The sequence below is a fragment of the Empidonax traillii genome, unplaced genomic scaffold, assembly GCF_003031625.1.
Source record: "Empidonax traillii isolate 1590-97213 ecotype Southwest subspecies unplaced genomic scaffold, ASM303162v1 scaffold531:size451153, whole genome shotgun sequence".
Classification (NCBI taxonomy): domain Eukaryota; kingdom Metazoa; phylum Chordata; class Aves; order Passeriformes; family Tyrannidae; genus Empidonax; species Empidonax traillii.
In genome coordinates this window covers 193,498-216,168 of record NW_020955724.1, presented here as the reverse complement: position 1 = coordinate 216,168, position 22,671 = coordinate 193,498, and the positions used below count along the sequence as shown (strand labels likewise).

Below are 22,671 nucleotides of genomic sequence, written 5' to 3'. Positions count from 1 at the left end.
CACATCAGAGAGTCAGCTAGAGACACAAATCAGTCCTGCTTTTGACTCCTCTCCTGTAGGTGGCTTCATAGAGATGAATACATGAAGCTCATGTAACTATCTCACTTAATACTGTGCTTAAAATGCCAAAAGTAGTCATTAAAAAAAGATTTCAGGATCTATGCTGCTAGATCGTGAAATGGAATGAAGCATTCTAGAAAAATAAGTTTGGATGGAAGGCAAAGTAGCTGAGTTTGCAACTACACATTTCATCTCTGAGTTACTCATAAACATTTTTTATTTCCTTATTACTTTCACTAATATATTTTACCATTTTTGTACAAAAACTGACTGCAGATTAAAATTTAAGATGCGGCAAGTACCACTGTGCAACCCCAAAGGACAGAGATGATGCTCCTGCTTAGCCCTGCACCCTGCTCTTTTGAAGCACCAGAGAAAGCTAGAGAAAGCTAAGCACTTCTGTCCAAAAGGAGAATGCAGTGAAGCCATCAAATGAAAATCATCCTGTCTTTTCTTGCAAAAATGGGAACGCATCTTAGCAACTTTGGATACAGTCTTACATGTAGCAGCAAGTACACTGGGCATCAGAGCCCCTTCTTCAACATGGAACAGCCATCTCCAGTGAGGCTCAGATGCTCCTGGTCCCAATTTTTGTTAGAAATGGAAGTAAAACTGGATTCAGTTTCTGTGCTTTCCCTCTGCTTCTTCCCCAACTCCTTCAAAGGCTATCCAAGTGAAACAGCTGAACCCATATGGCCTTGTCTGCTTCAGTGGGAAACAAGAGCCCTGTGAAACTTTGGGCAATTGTGCTCATATGGGCAAAGGCTGTGCTCTAAAAATAGTAACCTTCTTCACTGTAACACCCAAATTCATCTCTATCACCCACACATTCACACTCCTTCCTGTCACACTGATTTCATAGGAACTCAAGAAAGTGACACATAGGTCAGACAAAACACTATTGTTGCCAGATGTACAGATGCATGCAGGACTTACTAGGAATACAAACAGAGGACTAAAACCTCCCAGATATAGTGGCTCAACAGCTATTTCAGCCCACAAGGAAAAGATAGGCTGAATGATACAATAAAAATTGTATCTTTTTAGAGCTTAAAGTATAAATATTCAGATTGGACATTAAGAGAATTTTGTTTACCAGAGTAGTTGACGTGGCATGGCTCTGAAAGGCACGATATCTCCACCCTCAACAGATTCTGAAACTCAGCCCAATACTGTCATAAAGAACCCCATCTCACATACATGTCAGTACCCCTTTGAGAGTGACACTGGATGAGGTAACCTCTGAAGGTTGACTCTGACAGTTGCTAATGCAAAAAGCTGTATTTCTTTCAGAGCTGAGTCAAGCCCTGACTGAGATTTAGTCAGAACATCTTCCAGTGTCTATGCCTTTCCCTCTTCCTTCACAAATTAGCAAAAACCTGGCTAAGAAGGTCGATGGCATCCTGCCCTATATCAGGAACAATGTGGCCAGCAGGACCAGGGAAGTGATTCTCCCCGTGTACTCAACGCTGGTGAGGCCACACCTGGAGTGCTGTGTCCAGTTCTGGGCCCCTCAGTTCAGGAAGGACATTGAGGTGCTGGAGCAGGTCCAGAGAAGAGCAACGAGGCTGGTGAAGGGACTCAAACACAAGTCCTATGAGGAGAGGCTGAGGGAGCTGGGGTTGTTTTTCCTGGAGGAGGCTCAGGGGAGACCTCATCACTCTCTACAACTACCCAAAAGGAGGTTGTAGCCAGGTGGGGGTCTGTCTCTTCTCCCAGGCAACTATCAGTAAGACAAGAGGGCATGGTCTTAAGCTCTGCCAGGGGAGGTTTAGGTTGGATATTAGAAAGAAATTCTTTACAGAGAGGGTATTCAGGCATAGGAATGGCCTGCCCAGGGAGGTGGATTCTCTGTCCCTGTAGGTTTTTAAGATGAGACTGGATGTGGCACTGAGTGCCATGGTCTAGTAACCATGGCAGTGTTGGATCAAGGATTGGACTTGATGATCTCAGAGGTCCTTTCCAACCCAGCTGATTCTATGATGACTTGGCAATCCATCAGCAAGAATCAATCTGTACTGAAGGTGTGACAACACAATCCATCTCTGAGTGCTGTTTTGGAAATTACCCCTTTCCTGCACCATCTGGTCACCTTTAATCAAACCACCTTTTCTACCTCAGGGAGAGAGCTGTCTTTGGCTTGAGGAAACCCCTACAATGAAGAGCATGGCATGACAGTGTTGCCATCAAATTGCCCTTCCCTTCCTTCACATCCAGCAGCACGCCATGCCTTGGGCAAACTTTTTTGAAGCAGACGACACAATCTGTGAAGTCTGCTGCCAGCAGGTCAGACTGCAATCTCTCTCCTTTGCGCTAACAGTAACTTGCTTAGTCAGTGCTTTAAGCTTTCAGAGTAGCATGACATCAAAGCAGCCAGGCACTGCTTTGGGTGAGTAAAGGCATTGAAACTTTGCCTCACAGGAGTAGGAAGCTCATCATCTGGTCCAGTGGGAAGGCTTTGCATTCCATCTGAGGAAAGAATCTCTGATTTTAAAGTGACACCTTTGTTACAGTAAGGGCATCGAGGCCCTGATAAAGGTAGACAATGCCTCCCCATGGACTTGAGAAAAGTTGTGTCTTTGCCCGCACCATCAACTTTGAAAAACATGTCCTCTGGAGATCGCACAGTGGTTCCGAAATTAATGTACAATAAATGTGTAAAACCAAAAACAGTAAGAAGTTATAAGTCAGGCAACTAAATTCTAAGCTATATCCATCATAATAATAATCATCATCATCATTATTATAATAAAAAAGTATACACCATAAGGTACAAGAAGCTGCAAAGCAAAGCAGCTCCAATTCCTAGGACTCTCAGTCAGAGTGGCTTTTCTGAGTCTTCCAGTAAATTGGATATAAGGGTTGAAAACTTAATGGAAGACTTTGAAGAATTCTCACTTGAAGTTGAACACATGTAATTTTTGCACATATAGCATGGATTAGTAGAGCAAAACATTTTCTTAAGTTAAGAAACATTCTTAGAGCAGATCTATGATTTCGTGTAGAAAATCCATTTGTTTGGGGGGGTTTCCCCCTCTTTGGCAAATAAATGGCAAATGTGAAACAGAAAAAAAAAAAAAGAGTCAAATAAGTTGTGATAATAACTGGACAAGTAACAACAAAGTGGATCAGTCAATGGGACGGATTCCCTCAGCAGGGCTAAGTGTGATGCTCCTTGTGGTCATTCCTTGTGTTCATTTTTATGATGAGACAGAAGGGTTGATGTGATAATGTTTCAGAGGCTTTAGGCATCATATTTTTTGCCAGTCCTGTGAATCTGCTGGAAGAGTGTCATGGAGAAGGCCATGCCAAGAATCTGAAGGAAAACAAACAATAAGGGCTTTAATATAGGAAGGCTTCCAAGACTGCACTGCTGACCTGTGTTCATGGCCCAGCTGTAGTTCTAACAGTCATTCTACTCTAGCCATATTTCCCAAGCTTCAACACCGAGAAGTAAACTTGAATGTATGTTGTTCAGGCACGTAGTGATGTCCAGGGTTGTATCTGTCAGAGCACAGATGGAGACAAAAAGGTCTCAGGGCTCTTTGTCATATGCGCAACAATTTTTCAGAATCTATACGTACAAATCACTCTTCCCTTTGACCCAACAACTTGTGCTTGTTTAGCCAGGTAACTGTGACTGAAACTATCAGAGCCAGGTATCATCTCCCAAAAGTATAGCAGTCATAGAATCATAGAACATTGTGAGTTAGAAGGGACCCACAAGGATCATCGAGTCCAGCTCCTGGCCCTGCACAGGACAACCTCAAAAATCACACCATGTGCCTGAGAACATTGTCCAAAGGCTTCTTGAACTCTGGTCAGCTTAGTGCCATGACCACATCCCTGGAACAGGAACCCCAAAACCTTAACAGATTATTACCATACTTCTGCATTTCTTTTTTAAAACATGTTAACCTACTCAGTTGAGTGGCTATGACTTGATTCATTTTGGAAGTTTCTGGAACTTGCTTCCAAAATTAAAAAACAACCAGTTCCCTAAGGGACAGCATAACAAATGGCTAAATATGTGAACTCCAAAGAGGCACTCTGAAGTCAAAACATAGATAAGCAAAACCCCACTGCAAAGAAGTCCAGTCTTTGCAGGACTCACTGCTGACATGCTTCCTTTCTGAGCAGATGGCCTTATATGAACTCATAAAACAAATCTGACATTATTGAAATAATATTCCAACTCAAAGCAGTTGAGCATCACTTTTCACACAGCAGAATCAAGAATGCTGACAGCAAATCAAAGCCATGTTGACAAACATCATACCAGTATTACCTGCATTATGAGGATGCACATCCCAATCGAACCAAGGACATGCTTATTCTCATCAAACCAGGTCATAACTCTCTCATAACATCCCTGAAATGATGAAAAATGAAAATTGAAACCCCAAGGTCACATTTTATTTCATGCACATTCCCTCCATTTTGTTCCTTCCCACCCCTACCTAAGACTTGACCTGGGCAAAGTGAGCCTTACCGTTTTCCAGACTAATTCAGTGGAGTTCCTTCCACAGTCTTGGGAGTTTTCTGTACAACATCGGTCTGGAACAACATTTTCTCCCAGGACTGGGTACCAATCTGTAAAGTCATTCACACCACAGCATTTCATCTGTGCAAAAGTAAAGAATTCATAAATTAACTGGGACAATTTGTGAATCACACACAACCACAAATTTGTACTTCCACTAAACCACTCTGTATTTTCCAAAGGGTTGTCACAACACTTCAGTAGTTTTAAAGTGTTCTGTGGTTGCTGACCTCTAAAAGCAAATACTTAAAAACACGAAGAAAAAACAAAATCAAGAAAAATAAATGGTTCCACGTCCAAGGTATATTGGTCTTCTTGTCACAGAGACATGAGCCCAAACACCAAAACATAAGGTAATCTGCCCTCAACTGCTAACAGCAAAAGTCTGCCAAAAAGTCTTCAGTTCCACCTATGCAGGTTTTGTTGCCTCTCTGCTGCTTCAGATCATCTGTGACAGGCAAAGAGAATCTCAGACAGGTGAGCATCTTTCACCTTACAGAGTACCCTTTGATCCTGGTTTCACAGTTCTCCCTGGATATTCTGAAGTGCAAAATCAGAAACCAAAACCTGCATTAGACATCCATGGATGCCACACTTAACAGACTGCAGTAGGTTTCATGAACAAATCACTATTTTTTTTTTATATTGAGAAAATATATTACCTCTGCTTGAATGATATTCCAGGCATTTTTCAGTCCAACATTATTTTCTGAATTGTATAGCTTCATACCTTCCTTCAAATCCTTCTTTGCACTCTCACTGACCTGCACCATGTAAAAGATAGAGAAAGTCAAAGCTGTTCAGAGGAAAGGACCAAATGGTATAGACACACATATAGAACATCTGTCTCTTAACTTCTTTCACCACAAACTTAATGTAGGTAGAAAAGCTTCAAGACTCTCACAAGTCAGTGGGACCTTTAAGCAACTGCCAAAGGCCTAGTCTCTCCCTAAGATTGCAAAATACTGGATAAATTCTCTTGAGATAGGAGACCTCTGCCAAGAGCTCATCCTGTATAGTCATCATCTGATTCAAACTAATTGAACATTAACAGCATAAATCTGCTGAGTTTACTGTAACCTTGCCAGAGACGGCTCTTGTCAATACCCCACAGCAGCCTCTACTGCCTGTAACCTATGGCCTACTTTAAGGCCAGAGTTCTGGACTTCCAACCCTAACAGAGTTATCTTTGCATGAGTTCAGTTGAAAAAAGACATTATTGTTGTTCTCCTTGTGGAAACAGACTTTAAGGATTTATGGCTTTTAACTGTGCTCTTCTTTTCTTAGAGGATAAAGTTGGAATGCTTAACAAGAGATCTGAGATGTCTCATTTCTTGTATAAATTTCAGTCTGAGCTCAGAGTCCCAGATGCAGGTAAGCAGGCACCTTGCCTCTGACACTAGTGAGCTGGCAGCAGAGAAAGGATTATGGTCCTGGCATAAAGGTCAACTATATTATAAGATCTCTTTCATCCCTCTTTGACATCTCTGTCAAAATCAGAAGTTCACCTCAGCTCCCTGAAGTAGCAGGCACTATAATTATAGAATCATAGAATTAACTGGGTTGGAAGAGACTTCTGAGATCATCAAGTCCAACCCTTGTTCCAACCCCACTGTGATTACTAGATCATGGCACTCAGTGCCACATCCAGACTCGTCTTAAAAACCTCCAGGGACAGTGAATCCACCACCTCCCTGGGCAGTGGTGGTGCCAGTGTCTGATCACTCTCTCTGGAAAGAATTTCTTTCTAATATCCAACCTAAACCTCCCCTGGCAGAGCTTAAGACCATGCCCTCTTGTCCTATTGCTGATTGCCTGGGAGAAGAGACCAACCCCCACCTGGCTACAACCTCCTCTCAGGGAGTTGTAGACAGTGATGAGGTCACCCCTGAGCCTCCTCTTCTCCAGACTAAACAACCCCAGCTCCCTCAGCCTCTCCTCATAGGACTTGTGTTCGAGTCCCTTCACCAGCCTCGTTGCTCTTCTCTGGACCTGCTCTAGCACCTCAATGTCCTTCCTGAAATAATGACAACCTGAGAAGAGATAAAGGTCTCATAGGAGGAGCTGTTTTAAAATAAGTCTGGACATGCTCATACTGCAAGGTTCTGCCCTGTGTTTAGCAGAGTTCTCCAGTTCCTCAGGCACTTTTCCAGTCTCACATATCCAATGGGCCAGCCAATTGTGCCTACTTCACTTGGTCTCTATGAGATAGCAGTTTCCTACAGATGAGCTTTATGAGAGCCTGTCTCCTGATCCATTTTGCACCCTTGCCAAACTCTCTGGGGCTGCCCAGTCAATTAAGACAACTGGTGGGATCTGGAATAACCTGTGAATATCCCATCCCTCTCTCCTCCAGTCCTGTTCCAAGGGTTGGCCCTAATAGGCTAAGCAGGTTTTAACTAGGACCTCCCACAACTCAGATCCACAAGATGATCAGCTTCTTGCAGACATCAAACGGCTATCAAAAGGCTAAGATTTTAAAAGAAGACTAAAAGGGAGGTCCTGGAACACAATTTTATGTCAGCGATTTCTCTTCTGCTTGCTCTCCTCATCACCTCCTCCCCCACCTTCAGAAGCAGCTCACAGAAAACAGCCAAGATTTAAAGTGAAACCTTCACCAAAGTGAAGATCAAGGACAATCCCCATACTTTTATCAAACAAAACCAAACTGAACCTGGTTTACATGCTAGTACAGATAATTAATCTATGTGGTATATTTGCTTACCTTGTCCATATAAACAAAGAACAAAATGAGTAATATCAGCTCTGCCAGAAGAATTATCAGCAAAACGATGAAAAACTGGAACAAAGAAAAAACAGTGTATACACACTTGCCAACCAGAGAGCAAACATGGGGCTTCTAGAAACTATGAAAACATGCTCCCGAATGTCACAGCATCTGAATTCATAAGCTGTGACTGAATGGGAACCTGTCTGCTTCGAAAGCCCTCCTGTCACCTTCTGCCACACTACCTCTCTCCTTGGGGTGGGGAGAAGCATGATGAGCTCTCCTGGGTTCATGCAAGAGGAGTGATCCACACTGTGTGTTCTGAGAGGGGATACAAACCTCTGAGCTTCAGTGCTGAACAAAGACAGGTGAGGATCAGACTTTTTCTTTTTTTTTTTAAATTGATAAGGTCTGGCAGAGACCTTGACTTCTTAAGTTTGGGTCAGATGGTTTCCACTATCCTCTGCCCTTAGATAAGGGCAGTGTAGAAAACAGCAATGAGAGGCTTTGAGCCCCTCTGTGTTTATAATTTTTTCAGACCATCCTTCTAAGAGACATTTCCAGAAGGGCTCTCTGGGTTGATCCTACAGTTCCTGCTTAACTAGAGGTAACTGATAGTAATTTTCTATGCTATCTAATACATTAGGGCACATAGTAACAAGGATACATTTGCTAATACACCATTGATATCACTGTGATCAAAGCTGTGGGATGTCATACTGCAAGCATACGGAAGACTGAAAGCCAAGGGCAATATTACAGTGAGCCACAAGGCTATTTTTGCACTGGTCATTCAAATACAATAACAACAAAGCAACAGTCATTGTCTTAGTGAAAAGGAGTATTGATGTCTTACGCTCAACAGGAGGCACTTGTTTTCCTTGATAGCACCTAGACAGCCCAGAAAGCCGGTCACCATGATCACTGTGCCAATGGCAATGACTAGGTTGGCAGCTGAAAGTGATGGAAAGCTAGGAGAAAATGTGGCGAAGTTTCCTTGCGACACCGACAGCCAGATGCCCACACCCAGCAGACCACAGCCACATAACTGCAACGAGATAAACAAAAGAAAGGTGTAACCATTTTAAAGAATGTCACTGTCTCCTTTCGCAGCAACTCTGAAAAGAAAGAATTTCACAGGTAAATTCTCAGCAAGTGTTCTGCAGAAATGCTTTCACTGGCTTGGTGCAGAAACAAAGTGAAATTAAATGTTCTTACTTAGACTTGGTCATGTCATCTATACTTATAATTCTATTTAAAAGCCACTGGATGGCAGAATTCTCTTTTTAAAGACTTAGCACATGAAACTAGGGCTATTCATTGATCTCCCAACAGCAAAACCCAATGCAATTTTAATCAATAACATCATTTCAATAAATATTTATCATAAAATTCCCAGTCCCAGTAGCCATATTGGGTTTTAGTATGAGTTTTCATAGCTTTAGTTTGTTTGCCTGTGTTCAGTGTCACAAAAATCAGATTTCTGTGTTCATTATCTACAGAAAGGTAAACTTCTGCTACTCTCCATCAGTGAGAGAACCTGAAGGAAATGCATAGCTGCTAATAAAACATAAAATTATATCCCAATGTACCAAGCATAAAAATATAGGGTTGTGAAGGCAGAAAAAGAGAATGAGAGATGGAGAGTAACTATATTGCAATGGTGGTAATTTCCACATCCCTTTGAACCTAAGCTTTAGTTTAGCAATCTGGAGGAAAACTCAGTGTCTAAAGCTCAGAAGAACATGCATTGAATAACACAGAGGAAATTTTCAGCGTTCTTGTAAGGAGACTGGGAAGCACCTCTGCTTTTGAAACGCAACACACAGTAACTCTCCAGAGTGAGTTGGGGAGCTTTGCATCACTGGGTGAAGATAAATGTCAACATCTGTTTCTTATCATAGACCTGGATACAGCTGTAACATGAGTGTGTGCAGACAAAAGTTAAACACCGACTATCCTGTGAAAAGACTGGCACAAAACACACACACGCACATATCGCAGGGGAGGGCTACAGGACTTTCATCTCTTCCCTCAAATCTGTCCTCTCCAGTTAATAGTTTTGAATTGATTTCTCACTGCCTTTCATGTATATCAGCAAGGTCAACGTGAATTAGAGTAGTAAAAAGCTGAGGGGGGATGTGAAACAGAAGCCTCCTGATCACATGCTGCTGCAGGACCCAATAAACAACGCTACAGGTTTAAACTCCCTGCAGTTCATGGAACCAGCCACCCTATTGCTCCTGCTTTAAATTTCATCTACTCTGTCCTTGAACTGCTGCAGTTTTGGTGCCTCAAGCCCACTCAGGAATCCACTGTGTGGCTCAGCTGTTTTCACCATTAGATGAGAACTGCAGGCAGTTGCTTGGGCTGAGACCTTAAAGGTTCAGGAGGTCAGAAGCAGCTCTCAATTCACAACATTCATTTGAGATATTAAATGGCACTTCTAAGTTTCCAAGGCTGCCATTGCCATTAGCTGATGGCACTTCAATCAATGACTTCATAATACACCATGGCTGAGACTTGAAATGTTTCCAAAGAAGTTTCTACCAAAGTCCAAAAATGTTAAGTGTAACTTTCCATCAGAACCTGAATCCAAATTTTAAAGGCCACTCACAAATGCATTCCTTGGACTTTCAGACTCTATTAGGCTCAGAAATCACAGCCCTAGCTGAAGTGTTTTGAAACAGTGTCGTGAATTCTGGAATCATGAGGAGAAAAGCAATAGATCATTGCAGAGAAACAAGGTGGTGGTAAGAGCAAGATCAGGACAAAAGGCTTACAGAGGAAGGGCTAGTAAAGGACAAATATGTTGATGAATAGAAAGATCAGCCCATGAAGAGTCACACCTCGGGATCCAATGCCAATTATGAGATAGTAGTAAAAGAGACAGTAGAAAGAACCCTTACCAGCATCTCTTTACATCTGAAAAAATTCTGCAGTACAGTCTTGACTGAGATTGAGTCTAGAAGATAAGGGTAGCTAGGAAATTTCAAGGCTCACGTTTATGTTTAATAAGACAAAGTCAGAAGCAGCTAATTGCTTAGATGAGGGGAGAGCTACCTTCAAGTATAGGAAATCAGAAAAGTGATGGGCCTACTGGTGCTCCATGGGGTGGACATGAAGACTAAAGAGAAGGACCAGGAGCAGAAGGAGAATCAAAGCTGCAGGGCAGAAAAACAGACAGAAGGCTTCTGTCCTTTTGACAGGCCTTCAGTTCAAGACACCTTCTATATACACTTCCATACAGGGCAGATCATATCTCCACATCAGCATTTTGATAAACTCAGGAGCAAAATACTTTGCTTTTTGGCAGAAGACTGGTCACCTGCAACTTCACCTTTCCACAGTGCCTTATTGAGATGAAGTCTTTGATACTTAATGTGAAATGTTTGCAACAAAGGTTTGGTGCTGTCCCTAGGCAGATCACTACGGGGATGCAACTTGAATGCAAGGCATATGAACATGCTGGGAGGAGAGTCCTTTACAGCGCAAAATGAATTGCTACATCAGCTGAGGCTGCAGACATATCGACGTTTGCCATTTTTTCCTGCAATTCTAATGTCCCACTGAAGACAACTTTCCTTTCCAGGTTCTGTAGTGATTGGATAGCATGCCAAATTGCATAGTGTGATTACAGTATCATCCAGAGCTTTGTGAAAACACTTATTTGGTGCAGTACTACAACTACACTGCAGTACCTGCACTGATCACGTTCTTACCATGCCTGATTTCCAAGCTAAATTCTCCTTTTCACAGACTTTTTACCTCTCAAAGTAAGATTTCTCCACCCTTACGCTGAAAGTTCAGATTACATAAAAAATCAGGTGATGAAGGGGCTATTAAAGACCAAGGCTGATATATATAAGCAGGATTATCTACAATGACTGAAGAGAGTAAAAAGTCAGGAAGACTTGCAAGAGATTTAATAAAAGATGTGGCATCCTAAAAACTTCCACAAGGGGGCATTCCATACCAAATAGCTCTAGGAGTTTAAGACAAATTGAGTATTTCTTCTCTCCACAGCTCCTCGATTTTTGTGCTTTCTTCTCTGTTTTTCTCTGTCTTTCTACTGAGTAGCAGTACTGTTGATGCTAAAATTTATGCTTTAAACCTCAGGTCCCATGACAAATGCTTTTTTCACTCGTGCTTTTTGAAAAAATCCAAATAATGCCACTGACATGGAACTTAATTGCATGCACCATACCAACCAAAGCTAGCTAGCATTCTAGCAATAAAATACCTTTCCCTGACAGTTTATTCTATACCATTCCCATTTTTTATACTACATGAACACTGTAAAAAATGTTCTGACAGCCATTTATTCTCACAGGATCCACCTCTTTCTGTTTGGAACAACTGAATCCTGGAGAGTGAAAGGAGAAAAAATATATCAAGTCATCTTATTAATTCCTTTTTCACCATATAATGAAATAATATATGCTGCTTGGTATTTAATTGTGTGAGAGTGATGGCACTGACATTCCTTCCCTAGAGAAATGGTTCAACAGCATAATAAATTTCACTGGATTTTTCTTCTCAAAAGATGTTGGCTTGTTTCCCTCGCATGATTAGAAATCATCATCCTCCAGGCAACCCTCAAATCTCTCCTTCCCCTGGTGTTTATGTCACCACAGAACACTATCATAAAGTCAGTCACTTTTACTTACGGAGTAATTTAGCCAAGCTATGGTACATATATTTTGAGCTTAAAAGCAAACAAAAGGAACACTAACTTTCCTCACAGGTTCTTCCACACTTTGCTGTTTCACTGATCAAAGTCTGAATTCTTTTCAGTACCTCAGCATCTATCCATCACCATCATTGCGCCCAGAAAAATTACCAAATTCTAGGAAACAGTAAGAATCTCAAATGCTTCAAGAGAAATGAGAAGTCCAGACAAACACAGAGAGAGAACCCCCAAAACAAGTCTTTCCCTGACAAATGCTATCAGCAGAGCGGGAAAGGGGCTCTTTTATTTTATTCTACATTTCTGAGCATTGCATGAACTAATACAATACAAACTTTCACAATACAGAACCATATCCAGGTTTAGTTGCCTTAACAAAAAGAAGACATAGGAAGAGTTTATAAGACCTAGGAAAGGGCAACACAGATGGTCAGAGGTATGCCAAGGCTGACATATTGTACAGAAGGAGATTGTGCACAGGATTATCTAGCCTGGGAGGTATTACGAGACAGGATGTGAATGAAATATTCACAACTTCAGAGGTCAGTATGAAAACCAAACAGCCTGTCTCTTCAGTCTTTTTCAATCATAGGAACAAGGAGACTATTAGCAAGCATTTTTAGTATATTTTGCTTCACATAACTTAGAAGTAAATTGATAAATCATGCCATAGGTGATTACAAGAATCAAGCATTGTGGGCACAGTTGTCAGCAAGGGCTAGATGATTTTATGTATTGGTAATAGCATTTGTAGTTTCTTAGCATATACATAAAAAATGATATTTCCTGCTTCTCAGAGTAAGATAATGAATGCAGAATCCAGCAAAAGTACCAAGCAGCAAACAAGGTAGGGTAAAGAAGGGGTAGGAAATGTCATTCTGGCAAGGTTTATTAATAGAATTATTTTTATAGACTTGCTCTTGAAGTTATTGAACAGCATCAGGAAAAGGGATGAGGCCATATTCTTGTTGACTTGCCATCATTCCATGCCATGCACAAAGTGAGTGATGGAAAAGCTGCACAACTATGTGTGAGGGAGAAAGAGTGAAGGGAAGATTTATTCTTGACATCAGACTTCCTAGTGCTGGTTAAACACCAGGAGAGCTCTTAATGCACTTGGAATAGAACAGAGACATTTAGAAACCAAACACTGAGAGACAATCACTAGGGACAAAGAAGAAGCAAGTCTCTCTGTACTCCACTTTGAATAACATGCCCTGGGCTGTCTGTGGCCCAGTTACAGAGAACAGAAAGCTCCCCACCTTACTGTGTTGAGTTAAAACAGGCAATCTTGCCTGAAGCAAAAATGATACAATGAAAAATACACAGAACGGCTTAAATATGGCCCCATAAAGTGGCAATAAGCACAGGAGGTTTTTTACTAGGAAATACTAACAGCATGACTGAAAAAACAAGTGTCAGTGCTGGGAATTGATTTCAGGACAACTGCAGTGACAGAAAGACACTCAGAATTAGGCTTTGACAGTCCTTTATTTAAACAAAATTTAACAGAAAGATGACCTGCAGCAAAAGGACAAGAATAAAAAAGCCACATGGACAAGCACAATGCTCCACCAAAGCCTAGCACAGAAAAGTTTTTCAGTGTCCAGGTGGCTCTTAAAACCCTCCCTTCTGCTGGCGTCAGCAACACTTTGGAAAAGCTGCCAGTAATATTTTCCTTCTGTTTGGTAAGTTTTACAAGATAAAAGTTACCTATCTTAGCTCTTCTTTTCAAGATAGAAAGATTTTCTACCTTTTCTCCAACTGACTCTTGGACCAGCCAATGTGCAGATGAGATAACAAAGGCAATGGCCCTAATGAAGCAGCAAAGTCTTCTCACTCTGATCCTGGGTTTTGGTTTGAATTTTTTTTAATAGTTTCCCCTCTCCTTCATTTATGGTATCTTAATGACCTCACAGGTTTCCTATGAAATCAAGAAGCAGCACATCTTGGAAAACAGTTTGAAAGGCTGTTCTTTCACACCATGCAGGAATTTTTAAAGAAAACTTCTATGAAACATAAAGATGGTCATCATCTTCTTTAGCAGCTGAAAACCTGATTCAAAGACTCTTCAGATCAGGAGGAAGAGTTCACATCTTCTGTCCATTTGGGACCTGGTGCTTCATTTGGAAGCAGCCTGGTATAGAGATTCAAACCAGTAAGAGATACCATTCAAAAAAACCCCATCCTGTCTCAAAAGACATAGCGGTCCCTGGTCTTGTTTCAATGCACATTAACTAACCCCAGTTTTGGAAGATACTAACTTGGTTGTCCAGGACACATTGTCATCAGAATTAACAGGATTTTTCCAACTATCACAATGCATTAACTGCTCTGTTGAGAGCAGAATGTTAATCAAAGGGGGTGTGTGAGGGTGACTTAAAAGGGAAAGAGGACTCAAAGCTCAGCAGAAGAGTCATTCCATCCATTTCCCATCAGGCAGAGGTGCTCACCTTTTGCTTTTGCTGTATCCTCCTCTGAGTTACAGATCAGAATAACTGTTCTGGGAGGAGGCAGAGATGGGAACTACATGGTTTCTACCACTTCAAAATCCATTCCAAACGAGAGATATGCTGTCTGCAAATTAAGTTTTCGGATGCCAATTGCCATCTCTGGATTTGGGTGGTTAATCCATCTCTGGAAAGGGCTGGTGCTTAAAGGAGATTTTCAGGTAAGACCAGATAAATTTTCCCACACCGCCTAGATAATCCACAGGATTAATCAAAACTGGGGCTTAACAGCTGACAATCTCAGAGGTTTCTTGCAAAGCAAGATCATCTTCTACACATGATCCAAAATATAGCAAGAACATCAAAATCTGAGAAGTTCTTCAGTCATAAACTAGGAAATGAGAATGGAGTACCGAAGTAGATTAATATACTTAAAAATACCTACTAAGTGCTACTGTCATAACAAAATATCAAATTTACACTCCTCTACTAGATTCCTAGAACTGGACACTGATGGAAGATAAGGGAATAATTTTTATTTCTTCTTTGAGTCTAGTGCTGTAACACCTGTAAGGACAGCCTGTGAGTAATAGAAGCTAAAGAACTGGAATCTGTGCAAATGCTGAATGTCCTTAATTCATCTGCCAGAGAAAGCAGTTATCCTCTTAGAGTCATTCCCCCAGCAGGATGGTCCTGAAAAACTGAAATGAGGTTATCCGAGACTGTGATCTTTTGTGGGGCTAGCAGAGGGAGAGCCACCCCGAGGAGCATTAAATTTGGACACTTTTACCAGTCTGTGGTTTCGGAATGTGTAAATTTGCAGGCAGAAGCCTTAAGCTTTGGCTTGGATGCTCTTCCCCAGTCACACAGGAGTTTTCAATAAGGGACATGTTTTGTAAAACGAAGTTGTAATAGCCGGGTTTGCTTGGTTTGTCAAGGACAGCTTAACCTCTTTATTTAGTTGAAGGGCAACTTGGATACTTCATGTTGCACATTAGGAGAAATTGTCATTGAGAAATTAGTACAGCACTGGAAGTAACCAAGGAGGTGTCAAAATCTCCAGTCACAGAGGTTTGCAATGCTTTGCTGGAATCAATCATGGTTGACCTGACCTAGCACTAGCAACAGTACCACTTGGTATGACTTGCAGAAATTCCTGTCAAGGAACATTTCTGTGATTTTATAATTTCCTCAGCTACCGTGTTCTTTCTCATTTGTGAAAAATTCAACAACCATGTCATTTCTAATGAACACATAAAAACTACTACCTTTGGAAACCTTATGGGGAGAGCTCTCTTGCCCATGCTGGGGAATCAGCACACTCATCTCTCTCCAATGGCTGCACACCAGCACATAAAACACAGTGAACAACAAGGAGGAACCGTTCATGTGAGCACAGTTACAGGGCTATAACAGAGACAGTGGGATAACTCACATAACTGGAGTGCTGTGATGGATAAAAACAGGCTCTTTAGGCGGATCAGGCTGGGAAGACAAGGGGACACTGCACCTTATGTGAGAAAGCAGTGGAAATGCACAGCACTCTGCCTTGGGATGGATGACAAGGAGTCAGTAAAGAGTTATGAGTCCTGTGTATGCCTACATACCTACACAGGGAACATCCCTTTGGTTTGGCCACTGTTTTGACAGGGCATTGCCCTTTTATGGCAGGGAGTTGCCATTTTGTTAATATCACCTGTTCTGTCATTGGCTGAAAACAGTTATAAAATGCACAAAACAAATTCTTTAATAAGAGCTAATGGAATGAATAACTCAAGTTTGAATATAAACAAAAGCAAAAGGCACTTCAGCAGATTGCAGAACAAGCAGTCTGAGCTGGGGTAAGACTTTAAGAAGGTAGAAGGGCACCAAAAGGATGATGAACATAGACAAGTTGAAAGATGTGCAAGGGTTACAGACCCCTCCTAGGAGGTCACCAAGGCGCCCCAGTGCAAAGCCTGTCACAGGCAAAGAGCCCAGTCCTTCGAGTGGGACTAAGAGGCCTCTGCATCTTCCCACAAACACCAGCTTGAACTTCACTGCACAGCTGGGGAGGCCCCCAGAACTCTAAGGGAAGTGGGAGTTGGGGCTGATGGAAACCACACAGCTGAAATAACATCAGCAAAGATGTTGTCTTCGAAACAGCACTGCAGGGTAAAGCATGGCAGTGTAACTTGGAAAAGAGCTATCGTCTGTGCTTCTCCATGTTGATGGAATATCTGACAGCTGATGTCACTGCAAGGCCACTCTTGGTTACTTTTGTTATGTCATGGCAATTGGGAGAGGATACTGAAAAGACTGAAAGAGAACAAATGTCACTCCTATCTTAAACAAGGAAGATCTAGGGAACCACATGCCAATCAGTCTCACCTCAACCCTTGGAAAAATAAAGGACCAACTAACCCTGGAAACCATTTCCAAATAGATGAGGGACAAGAAGGTGATATGTCGTAGTCCCATGAATTTACAAAGGAGAAATCATGCCTAAGGAAACCAATAGCCTTCTACAATGAAGTGACTAGCTTGGTGGACGAGAGGAGAGCTGCTGATGTTACTTAACTCAACTTTAGAAAGGTTGTGGAGCCTACACTTGTGGAGATATTCAAAACCTGACTACACACTGTACAGCTCTATTCTCCACTATGCACACATCCCCCCTCTTTTTTTTCCCCTGTACCCAGTGTCTTCCTGAACAGGTAAGGAATAAGTCCTCTCCAATATTCAAGTTTGTATCCAACACAAGCACAGCACGATATGCTAATAATTGTTATTAATTATTAGGAAGTAAACATCTTCTTCATGAAACTCTAGGTGATAAATTGTGTGAGGAAAAGAAGCAATAGAAAGGAAACAAAGGATTAATTTAAAGGAAACATACACCTACAGAATTATATTGCAAAATACAGACTTTCTGTAAGATGTTTTGGGAAAAGTTGATATAAAGAAGCAAAGTATCAAAGCAAATGAGACATTACTTTGGACTGCAGTATTTCTTCTTCCAAAACTTCACAGTTATTTTGAGTGGCATGCACAAAGGCAGAAAAGCAAAAAACAACTAAACTGTCTCTGCCTGCAGCTGTGAAAGGTCAAATTTAATTGTGCCAATGTCAGCACTATAATATTTTTGTATATAAGACACAGTGCCCAAAGTGCAGTTGGCTAGAAGGAAGGCTGAGCATTTGAAAAGGATTCAGAGATGATGTACGAAGGAGGATTAGAATGTGTACTACAATCTAAGTGACACTTAAACTCAGAGGGCAGGAAGGATAATGGAGGCAGAACTTGGAAACAGTCTTAGAAAAAAAAAAAGAAAAAAAATTTTTAAAATTATAGATCAAATACTGAAACTCCTGAAATCAGAAGGACTGGCAGGACCCCAGTTACTCATCTGCTGGATGGAAAAACATCAAAGACCACAGAGAGTTCAAAATGTCAAAGACAACATACATAAAATCCAGAGAATAATACAGAGAAAGGAATTATGCAGTCACTCCAAAGAGGAAACCTGATTGGAAGGGTATTTAACATACAATTCATAAAGGCTATGTAATTTGTGAAGGCTATGTATGTAATTCATAAAGCCCATAAAGGACTTGTTCCTACAGAACCTTATGCATACATTAGAATGTGCAGTTATGCTGTCCTTGATAACAGACTGACAATAATAGCTCATTTAAAATATAGTAACAAAGCATTATACATAATCTTCACATTAAACCGTGTTCTCATTAGTAAGCAAGGGGATAAGAGCTGAAAAATTCTCTAAGCAATTCATCATAATGAATGAGAATCCATCAGCCTAACAAAGCACTTCTGAGCATTAAGCTCCATTTCCTAAACACATATAACTGAAAAGATATCTTCCTGAAACTCAAAGTTTAGGGATTAAACTCAGTCGCCCTTTAATTCCTTCAAATGACCCTATCTACAGACTTCAAACTGAAAACAGGCAGCAAATTACAATGCTGTCTTTTAATGCAAAACTTTTTGAAGCTAGATGTCAGGAGATGTAAGTTTAGGGCTTTCCCCTATGTAATAACAGGAATTACAAAATGGAAATGTGCAATGATTTTAAAATGCTTTTATTTTATTTTCCAATGTATTTCCATAAAGTTAATTTCACTTGAGATGAAAATCCAATCTGAAAACCAGCTGGACAGAAAGATCTCCTGAATTTACTGTTCCACAGAAACATTTATATTTGAATTGGATAGCAAAAGCAAATGCATGTTGCTGTTTAACCCCATTAAACCTACAGAACAGAAAGAGAAGTGAATTTTGTTATTCCAGTTCTTGGAAAAATTGGAAGGATATTTTACTGCAATTCTTAATCCCTGTGCAAGCATAACAAAGTACAAGATTTTTACATGTTAGCAACCATGATTTGGCTAATAAAAATGTTTTGGTTTGCCTCACTATTAAAACGTCTTTTCAAAACCATTGATTCACAGATTCAAAACTAGCACTCAGAGCTTTGAAAGCTGGAAGGAGACTTTTCAAATACTTTCATAGATGTCAACAGGAAGAGACAGTTTTACCAAAACAGTTTCCAGAGTAACAAACACCTAAATCACAGTCCAAATTCCAGTATACAAAAGCCCCAAGAGAAACGTATCAGACAAGACAGAAAATCATATTTTATTCAATTGTTAGTAGAGAGAAAAACAAATGTAACACTATCAATTGAGTCCCCTCAGTGCTCTAATTTTTGGGCAATGACATTAAAGCCCTAATAGAACTGTATGGATGTTTAAAACTATATGGTAAATGCATATATTTGCACAAATGCAGGGGCATGCATCTGCAGTATTTTCTTCTGAGATGGAAGACCCTGCTAGTTATGCATGGACACTTTATGCCCAAAAGGAGCATAGTCAGATTCTGGTCAGTCTACCATCAAACAAACTCTTACAATGTTTAGCATCCACTGGCTAACTTTATGAAATTTAGGCACCTCTGTTGGTCACATGTTGTTAATCTGTCTCTTTTTTCCTGATCCAATTCTCATGACGCCACTTTATCCTCTTTGTTTATTTTAACCACAGCTGCTTAATTCTGCTCTATCTCTTAATACCAAATAAAAGCAGTAGTAACAAAAAAAAATATTTAAAAAAAAATCTGATGTGCAAAGGACTTGTGGTGGGTCAACAGTCAGCAGCCCTCACCCAAATCTGTCTGAAAGGAGTGAGGACCTGTGCAGCCCCAAAGTAGTTACCATGACCTAAGATACTATCTTGAAGATGTACTACAAGCTACAGCTAAGAACACTGCATCTCAAACACTTAGTGTTCTCCATCTGCCCAAAAGGGGCTTAAACTACATTCTGCAAACTGACTTGTACCCTTCTCTTTCACATGCTGGAGGCGCTTCTGAGAAAAGGTGCAAGGAATCAATGAGAAGCAATTACCTACAGAAGTTATTTGTAAACCCATCACTATAAGTGTGAAGTAAGCCTTGTACTTGTTGGACTATACGCATTCTACTCTTTGTCAATTTGTACGTTAAAACAGCACAAAACTCTGGGTGATTCAGTCCCCTCTTTATTCATTACATCTTCTTGCACCACTGATAACTAAGAAGTAAAACTGACTTTCAGTTTTACTTACTTTATGGCAGATAGTAGCACGGCCTCCAGTGCCCAGTGACCTTGTGTTGCTTAAACTTTCAGAAAAACAAGCATGCCAATGCTCAAATACAAACAACAACAGGAATAAAGGCAGGAAAACAAGTTCTTTGTCCTCTGTGTGTCTGCTCTTCTTGGTATTGAAGTAGAATTTTGTGAATAGCAATGATAATAAATAGCAATAATAAATAAATAGCGAAATAGCAATGATAATAAAAGAAACAGTTTTGCTCAGCATTCTTTAGGAAAAAATAAATCAATAACTCTATTAGATCTACTAGACAAAAATTGTATTAAAATTGACTAATTCAGTGCAGATTTAATATTTCTTTGGTAGTATTTAAAGTTATTCTACCTCTTTCTATTAATATGTTCTCTTTCGAAGGTACTACCAAGCAAATAACATCTCCCAGTGGATTGAGAACACCTCCTACTTACTGTTAAATACTCTGTCAAGAGGTCTTCAATTAAAAATATTTTATGTGTTCCATCATTGCCTGAATCATCTCTATCTTGTTACTTTCCAAGATGTAAAAAAACCTCAAGCAAGTGAAACCTTTCACCTGCAGGTTGCTGGAAATACTACTGGCTGAACCTAATTCTCTTCAGATATACTAACAAGGATTGCTATTAAAAAGGGGCCAGATCGGATAAATAAGAAGGGGTAGTAGAGCAGCCATGAGCTACAGTCAGAATAGTTATAAGCATCAGAGTAGGCAAATGATTCATTAGTTAACTGAATCTCGCTTTTCCCTTCCATCCAGAGATCTGTCTTAGGGAAATGAAAAACAGGCTCATGCTGGCACAATAGGAAACATGAAAATTCACAAGAAAATTTAGCCAGTAAGAGGTGGACAAATACTTTTGCTATCCCAAAGCAAACACAGGACAGTGGCACTAGACCATTTAACAAATACAGATGCACGCTGCAATCTGTCACTGAGTCCTGCATTGCCTCCAAGAAAACATCTTTTAAAAGCTTTCACTGACTCGTCTGAAAGGAGACTGACGACTACTTATTGTGGAAGCAAGAAAAAAAGGAAGTGCTCTAATTTATATCTAGAATATTTTAACAATATTTTCATGCCAAATTCACTGTAAGAAGAAAGAACCTGCAGAGGACCAGATGCCAGAATGGTTTAGTTAAGGGAGTACTGAGGTCACGTCTGATCCTGCTCAGTGTTGATTAAGTTCCATGGTCCAGCTACCATCAGAGTGAGAAAGACCTGGGGCTGTTTCATCACTGTTATGGTATTTTTTTTTTAATATATCATGACAAAACAATCTTGCTTTCAGAAAAGCTAGGAAACAAGTCCCTGTTGCCAGATAGGAGCTGTGATGTTATCCCCGTATCTGAAATGCTGGAAAACGAGACTGGGACAGAAGAATGTCTAGCAACCAGCTCTAAAAATCAGCTCTGGCAATTACTGTATCAAACAAATGAGTATTCATGATATGTACATATTCAGTCTTCAGATGGGCACTGCTACTGAAAGACACAGCATAGTTTGTGATACAGTGATTTCAAATTAATTAGGAGGTAAATCTAAAAGGAGCAGTCCTAGAAAAGGTGAGAGAAAGTGACTAGAACAGGAGGACAAACAAGGCCATATGAGAAGCGGAAGATAAGCTCATGTATCTCTTTTTTTCCACATGCCAGATTGAGAGGAAATTGGGTTAGCGAAGACAAATCCGCACGGATTCACAAGTAATAAAATTTACAACTTCAAATATTAACATGAGGGGACTCTGCAAGCAGTACATCTAACAATGACACCTGATGTCCCTGATACCTAGGGAAAAGTGTAAGGTGTTAGGCTTACTTGTGGTTTAGACTGTCCTTTCTCTACTACGTGTTCAGTCTGCTAACATGACCAATGGATGAAATATTTCAGGTGGCAGACATTGTGTGTTTTCTGTGCCTTTACAATCTAACCGAACGTGGTGTGAAGCAGAGAAAAGTGCTTCCCACTGGAGTCCAGTTGCACTTTAGTCTTCCAAAACACAAATGCAACGGATATAAATGTACTGGAAAGTTCTAGATTCTAACAGAAATTTACATTCTCAAAAATATCTTAAAAATACGTTCTATAAAAATAACTTGCTGTACAATCTGTAAAGTTACAGGTCTCAATTCCCACTGTAACACAAAAATAATTTGGTTTCTGCAGGTTCTCCACAGACTTCCCATATGTTCTTATTTCTGAGGCTGGATTAGGTTCACAAAACATACTACCAGAAGCAAGGAAGATTTAAGTGAGACTGGTGATGCCTCACCCTTCCCTCCCTTTCAGTGAGCCTCTCTGTCCACCACACAAGCCCACTAAAGACAAAAGCTGCTGTTCTGACAGCATTACATTTGAACATGCTGACAAGACTACAGGGGTCACAGTTGGGAAATACTGGGACTACAGAAGTCAATTCCATCCCATTGTCTGATAGATGTTTGTATTCACTTCTGCACAGATCAGAATAGTAGCAGAGCTTTTACACCAGCCATACTGAGAGGACTAAGTGCATTTTATTTTGCAAGTCAAAATTCAGCCATCAACAGAGAAGGTGATTGCCAGATCAGTG

The 22,671-nt window shown here is 40.5% G+C and overlaps 1 protein-coding gene across 3 annotated transcripts in view; it reads right to left on the bottom strand.

Annotated features, from left to right (window-relative positions):
- Positions 1-2,047: 2,047 nt before the first annotated feature.
- Positions 2,048-22,671, bottom strand: part of TSPAN9 (tetraspanin 9) — a 166,204-nt gene continuing 145,580 nt past the window's right edge. For all 3 annotated transcript variants that reach the window (XM_027897120.1, XM_027897119.1, XM_027897118.1), the window contains 6 exons: positions 8,188-8,379; positions 7,329-7,403; positions 5,266-5,367; positions 4,553-4,684; positions 4,349-4,432; positions 2,048-3,376 (listed from right to left, as the gene is read on the bottom strand). In XM_027897120.1, the coding sequence (XP_027752921.1) occupies positions 3,305-3,376; positions 4,349-4,432; positions 4,553-4,684; positions 5,266-5,367; positions 7,329-7,403; positions 8,188-8,379 (657 nt within the window). In that variant the 3' untranslated portion in view covers positions 2,048-3,304. The remainder of the gene's footprint in view (positions 3,377-4,348; positions 4,433-4,552; positions 4,685-5,265; positions 5,368-7,328; positions 7,404-8,187; positions 8,380-22,671) is intronic.